At 39.9% G+C, this 7213-nt stretch overlaps 1 protein-coding gene across 1 annotated transcript; it reads right to left on the reverse strand.

The window, feature by feature from the left end:
* Nucleotides 1-5178: 5178 nt before the first annotated feature.
* On the reverse strand, nucleotides 5179-6341 carry LOC132045714 (uncharacterized). Its single transcript, XM_059436281.1, has 2 exons — nucleotides 5899-6341; nucleotides 5179-5590 (listed from the first exon to the last, which is right to left on the reverse strand). Exons 1-2 carry the CDS (start codon nucleotides 6339-6341, stop codon nucleotides 5179-5181), a joined length of 855 nt encoding a protein of 284 aa, XP_059292264.1.
* Nucleotides 6342-7213: the final 872 nt, after the last annotated feature.

Raw genomic sequence — 7213 nt, forward strand, 5'->3', positions numbered from 1 at the left:
ATTCTTGGAAGCTCCTAGATGAAAATGACCAGCCCTCAAATGAAATTTCCATATATATTAAGGTTAATGGGCCTCACGGGCCGAAATATAAATGCTTGGGTCGGGTCTCAACTTGTCGCCCATGCACCAACTTGCAACTTGCATCGTCCATAATTCCTTATCCCGATATCATTTTGATGAGCGGTTTGTTGCGTTGGAAACTAGACTCGATGAAATCCATTTTAGGCTTTTTAAATAGCTTAAAACTCCTCATATACTAGGAGATATGCCTCCAACAATATGGGCTAAAAATCTGGTCCGAGATTTTACTGAAGTTGTTCCGATTCATTTCGTTTAGATTCGTTTAAACTTCTAATCCTCTTCCAACCCTAATGTAACCTCTTATAAATACATATACATACTCATATACATCCATAAAAATCCATACACGTGTCTCGAAGGGTCCAGAGAATCACAATAACCTTAAACATAACTAAAGAACTCACAAAGCTTCGCCGAAACTCCAATCGCAAAAGTATATTCATATCTTTTGTCCATCTTCTATATCATTACTAATAATCTCAAATACTTTAAAAGGGCACTCATATTACCTCGTATACATACTCATAACACGATGTCAAATCCTTTAGGTTGCCATGTCACCTCAGGATACTTAAAGGCAACCATATATATATATATATATATATATATATATATATATATATAATGATATTCTTACTAACTCGATTAACTTTCCTTGAACTTTCTTAACTCATTCATTCTTGTCTTAAGCCAAGTAGCACGAACTCTTACGGGGTGTAACAGTAATGTGATGTGACCGAGCCTGACTCAGGCTGCCTATGTATCCAAATGGAATCAGGTCATAACGTAGTTCAATTACAATGGAAACGAAGATTAATAAAGGGATTGACTTAGGTGGGTGTTATATCCCGTATGTTTGTACATTGGGACAATTCGGGTTAACTATGATAAGTTAGGGACAAAACCATTCCGGGATATGAAGTCGGGACGTTTGACCTTCGATTTTGTTTTGAGACCTAATTTGTGCATGAATTTGTTGCATGGAACAATTAGAAAAATTTGGGACCAAAAGTGATATATTTGGAAGTTGAAAATCATGCAAAAATAGCCATGTGGCCGTGTGAATGGGAGATGGATCCCACACATTTTTGTGTTCAATTTTTATTGCTCCAACACATTAGTGTGGGCCAAGATCATGTGCAAATCTAGTGGGGGATTAAAAGATGACTTCTAAGTCATCTATACTCATTCTCAACACTTAGAAAAAAAAATAGAAGTTGAAGAACCATCAACCATGGCTCCTGCCAAGAGAGAAAAATCAACTTCTATTTCCAAGCCATCCCAAAATTATTTCTTTGTGCTAACCCACTATTTTCGAGGTCCCTAAGTAGCGTGGAAGCGTTGATGGGTCATCCAACCATTGCTAGGTATGGGTGATCGCAAACCCCAGGGGAACAGAGTTGAAGAAGAAAGGTGAGATTTAATTATGTTTCATATGTTATAAAGGTTGTATATGTTGTAGTATGTTAAAATGAATAAATTTCATGAAAATATAGTGTGTTGGAGTTTGAGGCCATGTGTGTGAGATTTTAGCCGTGTAAGTGTGTGTGTGTTGTGTTGTATTGAAGTGTTGAATTCTTTTTATAGTATGTTGATGGTTGTAGTGTGAAGAAATGAATGAGAATTATCCATATATGTATATATATGTTGTGTGTTGGCCGAAAATGATCATGGAATATGACAAAGAACGTATTAATGTCGCTTAGTGTTTTAGTCGTCGTCGCTATGAAGTCTATGTTGGAAATGAATGTTTAATGACTCAGATGCTGTAAACGTATGGGCTGATTTGGAGGTTATTTTACATTTAATGTAATTTGTATATTGATGAGAATAGCATTGTTAGAATGTGAGTGGTGGATGCAAAACCATGATTTAAAATATGGAATGTGTTAAAGTGAGGTTCTCGGGTTTGGGGGCTGATTTCGGGTGAATTGGAGAAATTGTTGGATTGTTGGAAATGCTATATGAATTGCTTTGAATGTCTTTAAATATTGTTGGTATGGGTTCGGGTTAGTATTTGAATGTATAAGCATCGATGTTGGCTTGAATGTAAGCCGTTGAATCAAATATATTGAAAGTTGTTGAATGATGAAAAAGGGGCTTATTAATGTTATATTACCTTTCGGATTGATTATTGATGTTGCTAGGTTGGTGGTTGTTGTTGTTGTTGATTGTTGATTTGGTAAAAGTTCAATTTTTATTTATTTGGCCTGACTGGAAGTCTTTGCCCAAATTTGTGGGAATTTGATGTTCGTTTCGAAATGAATTCCTAAATACCTTTAGCTAATGTTTGGCATATTATGATGAAATTGTAGATCCTAGAGAGCCCGAAGTTTGAGTTTGGACTATCTTCGAGGGCGGATAAGGTATGTAAAGCGCAACCCTTCCTTCTCTTGGCATGCCTTAGTCGTAAATAGGCTATGATACGAGTCTCGAGGAAATTCTACTCTCGCGATCCGACCATGTCTGTGATTCTTATTTGTTCCTTACTCTTCGTATGTTTGATATGATAAAATATTGGCCCTTATGTCTTTTGTATGGCTAAGTTTAAAAAGTTGCATAAAAGTTTGGTTTTTAAAAGAGTTTTGTTCCTGAATGATTCCGAAAACTACGAAAGTCCGTAACTTTCACAGACAGAACCGGATCACTCCGATATGCTCAAAAATGATTCTATGACGTATAAGGACTATGATTTTCATGGGCGGGCCCGACTTGAGTCGACACCTCTCCGTGGGCCCCGCGACTTTTCTTATGTACTTCCGACTATTTTTGAAAGGATATGATATGACGATTATTTCGATTTCGGGTACGATCAGTTTACTTATTTTTTTTTTGAGTTGGTAATAATGATTTGATAATATATGATAACTATGATTTTCGTAGGCGGGCCCAGAGTGGATTGACGCTCGTCCGTGGGTCCCGCAATCTTCTTCTGTAAAATTCTAATGGCTTTTGAAAGAATTTAATATAACTATTTTCCGACCCCCGAGTATGATTACTTATTTATCTGTTAAGTCTGAAATGAGGATTTCTATGCATGTGATTTGGATACGTGGTTATGATTTCTGAGATTCGGTTTGATATGTTCCGAGTGACATTCGGAGGAATTTTGATTTGACTATTACCTTGGTTTTGAAATAATAGTTCGCTTTGGTGGTTTTGTTGAGTTTGCAATAATGAATTGTATGCATATGGCTACTTACGATTCTGCTCGTGCGTTTTGTTGTTATATCCTTCACCGGATCCCGGGCCGGTTGTTATCGTGCGCACTATTCTGAAGTATGATGTGTTTCCGAAGTATGATGTGATACGAAGTATGATGTGACGCACGCCGAGCCCCTCTTGGCCGGGCACCGTGTATATATGTTATGATGTGTGACGAGAGATGTTCGGAGATATAAAACCTTCGAAGTATGATGTGTTGTGGCATCCGGATGGGTGGCGACCACGTTACGTCATCGGGTCCCATTGCGGACCGTATGTGATATGTGATATGATGTTTGATAATATGATAATCTGATATGATATGATATATGAAGGTGTGATGTGATGTATGACTATTATTATTATATATATGGATCGGGCCGTACGTTCCTCGGCGTTATTATTATATATATGGATCGGGCCGTACGTTCCTCGGCATTATTATTTTATTTATGGATCGAGCCGTACGTTCCTCGGCATTCGGTTAACGTCAGTTTATATGATATATTCTATTTTACGTATATGTGGGGACGTAAATGTTTTTCAAAATAAAGCTAAGCATTTTGGACATTCTGATGGTTATATTCGTCTTCTGCACTGATTATGTATGATTTGTATTTCGGATAAGTACTTTGGTATTTGGGTTATTATACTCACATTCTGTACGCCTTACTTCGGTTATGATTTCGTTTCTGCACCTTCTGCTTTGCATACTCAGTACATATTCCGTACTGACCCCCTTTCTTCGGGTCGCGTTTCATGCCCGCAGGTACGGATACGCGTTCGGTGATCCACCGGCGTGGATTTCCATTCTCGCTCGTTCGCAGTGCTCCTTTGTTCTCGGGAGCCGTATTTTGGGTATATACTCTTCCGATGTATATGTTTATGTTTGTTCGGCACGGCGGCCCCGTCCCGTCATCCGATTCCGTTGTTCCGTATTAGAGAGGTCCGTAGACATAGATGTGGGTTATGTATAGTTTTGTTCGTACGCGACGTGTGAGTTGTGTTTGGGCGGCCCATCCGCCGGCAGCCTCTCGTCGGCCGCGTATATGTATGCTTTGACATGTTTTGTATATTATGACGCCCCTTACACCGTGGAAAAGATATGTGTTTGTATGCGTCCGTTTGGAGCCACGTTTGACATTTATATATGTATGAGTCGTTTGTATGCCGAATCTAGTTAAAGAGCGCGTACGGGTGCCAACGGCACTAGTCACGCTCACTGGGTTGGGTCGCGACAGTGGGGATTGCCTACATATCCCACCAAGGGAAGTCAGGTCGCATCGTAGTTCTAGTTACATGAAGATAATGTTTTTGGGGTTTTCTATTACAAAAAGACTGGACCCGATGTGGGTTGCCTACATATCCCACCGTGGGAAGTCAGGTCAGCGTAGTTCTATTACAATAGAAATACAAATTACAACGGAAAAGAAAAAGCTAGCTTGGATGTCTTCTGATGTAGTACTTCTTGATCGAGTCTGAGTTGATGGGCTTCGTGCTCACGTTACTATCCAAGTTCTGCCAAAATCAATGCTCCTCCTAAAAGCACTTGATGAACCACGTATGGACCTTACCAATTTGGTGCGAGTTTCCCTTTAGCTTTGTTCTGATGAGGAAATATTTGCTTTATAACCAATTGCCCTGGTTCGAATTTCCTAGGCCTTACTCTGTTGTTAAATGTCTTAGACATCCTATTCTGATAAGCTGGCCGTGACAGACAACATCCATCCTTTTCTCATCAATGAGCATCAATTGTTCGTGTCTACTACGTATCCATTCTGCTTCATCCAACCCAACATCTTGGATAATCCTTAGAGAAGGTATCTCTACTTTTGCGGGTATCACAACTTCTGAACCATAGACCAACATGTAGGGAGTTGATCCTGTGGATGTTCAAGCTGTGGTACAATAACCAAGCAAAGCATATGGAAACTTTTTATGCCACTTTCTGTGACTGTCCATTATCTTCCTCAAGATCTTCTTGATATTCTTATTTGCTGCCTCAATAACTCCATTCATCTGCGGTCGATATGCTGTGGAATTTCGATGAGCCATCCTAAACTTTTCACAAGTCTCTCTCATAAGATCGTTGTTGAGATTGGCTGCATTATCTATGATAGTTGACTCTGGAATCCCAAATCTGCAGACTATATTGTTGCGAACAAAATCTGCCACCACCTTATTTGTTGCTGCCTTGTACGTTGAAGCTTCGACCCATTTGGAGAAATAATCGATGGCCACCAAGATGAAGTGATGTCCATTTGATGTAGGATGTTCGATAGGTCCGATCACATTTGTGCCCCAACTGGCGAACGTTCAAGTGGAACCCATTACATTGAGCTCGTTTGAGGGAACTCGAATGAAATCTCCGTGAACCTAACATTGATGACACTTTTGTACATAGCGAATGCTTTCTCTTTCCATAGTCATCCAAAATATCCCGCTCTCAGAATCTTCTTTGCCAAAGTGAATCCGTTCATATGGGGTCCATATGTTCCTGCGTGTACTTCTTCTAGCAACCTTGTCGCTTCTGTGACATCCACACATCTTAGCAATCCTAGGTCTGAAGTCCTCCTACATAGGATTTCTCCGTTGAGGAAAAAATGATTTTACATTCTCTTTAAGGTCCGCTTTTGTTTGTTAGTAGCATTTTTCGGATATTCTCTCATCTCGAGCAACTTCTTAATGTCGTAGTACCATGGCTGGCCGTCCAATTCCTCATCGACGTGAAAATAATACGCTTGTTGGTCGTATATTTCTACCTTGATAGGGTCGATGTAATTCTTGTCCGGATGTTGGATCATTGATGACAATGTCGCAAGGGCATCAGCAAACTCATTTTGGATTCGAGGGATATGCTTGAAGTCAATCTCCGTGAACTGCTTGCATAACTCCTTCACGCAGTGTAAGTATGGAAGAATTTTGATATTCTTAGTGGTCCATTCTTCTAGTACCCAATGAACTAATAGGTCAGAATCACCTATTACCAAAAGTTCCTTGATGTTCATATCAACCGCCATCCTAAGCCCGACAATGCAAGCTTCGTATTCCGCCATATTGTTAGTACAGGGAAATCTAATCTTTGCTGAGATAGGATAGTGCTGACCAGTCTCGAAAATCAAACTGCTCCTATTCCGACTCCTTTAAAATTTGACGCTCCATCAAAGAACATTCTCTATCCTAAAGAAGGCTCTGAAATATCTTCCCTTGCGAATAGTACTTCCTCATCGGGAAAATAGGTTGTATGCAGCTTATATTCATTGTCTATAGGGTTCTCTTCAAGGTAATCTGCCAAGGCTTGTCCCTTGACAGCCTTATGAGTTATGTACACGATTTCAAACTCACTTAACAAGATCTGCCATTTTGTTAATTTTTCGGTGGGCATCGACTTCTGGAAGATGTATTTGAGTGGATCCATCCTTGAGATCAAGTACGTGGTGTATGCGGATAGGTAGTGCCTCAAACTTTGTGCGATCCAAGTCAAAGCACAGCATGTGCATTCCAACAAAGTGTACCTTGCCTCGTACGGTGTGAATTTCTTACTTAGGTAGTAAATTGCATGCTTTTCTTCCCCCATCTCATCGTGTTGTCCCAACACACATCCGAACGCACCATCCAATACGGACAAGTACAGTAATAGAGGTTTCTCTGGTTTTGGCAGGACCACTATGGGTGGACTGGACAAGTACTCCGATTCATTAAGGCCTTCCGACACTCTTCGTCCATTCAAAGGCGCATCTTTCTTCAATAGCTTAAATATGGGTTCACAAATCACCATCGATTGTGCGATGACCTACTAATGTATTAAGCCTTCTGAGGAAACTCATTACGTTTTTCTTGCTCTTCGAGGGAGGCAAGTCTTGGATTGCCTTAATTTTCGAAGGATCCAACTCTATACCTTTTCTGCTAACAATGAATCTAAATAATT

Source organism: Lycium ferocissimum, unplaced genomic scaffold, assembly GCF_029784015.1.
Source record: "Lycium ferocissimum isolate CSIRO_LF1 unplaced genomic scaffold, AGI_CSIRO_Lferr_CH_V1 ctg7746, whole genome shotgun sequence".
In the NCBI taxonomy this organism is placed as follows: Eukaryota; Viridiplantae; Streptophyta; class Magnoliopsida; order Solanales; family Solanaceae; genus Lycium; species Lycium ferocissimum.

Bases quoted from the DNA above. Each gene is read 5' to 3' on its own strand.
- LOC132045714 (XM_059436281.1), bottom strand. From the start codon at position 6,341: ATGGCGGAATACGAAGCTTGCATTGTCGGGCTTAGGATGGCGGTTGAT. The intron at 5,591-5,898 runs GTAAAATCATTT...AACGTTCGCCAG, and splicing joins AAGCGGACCTTAAAGAGAAT to TTGGGGCACAAATGTGATCG.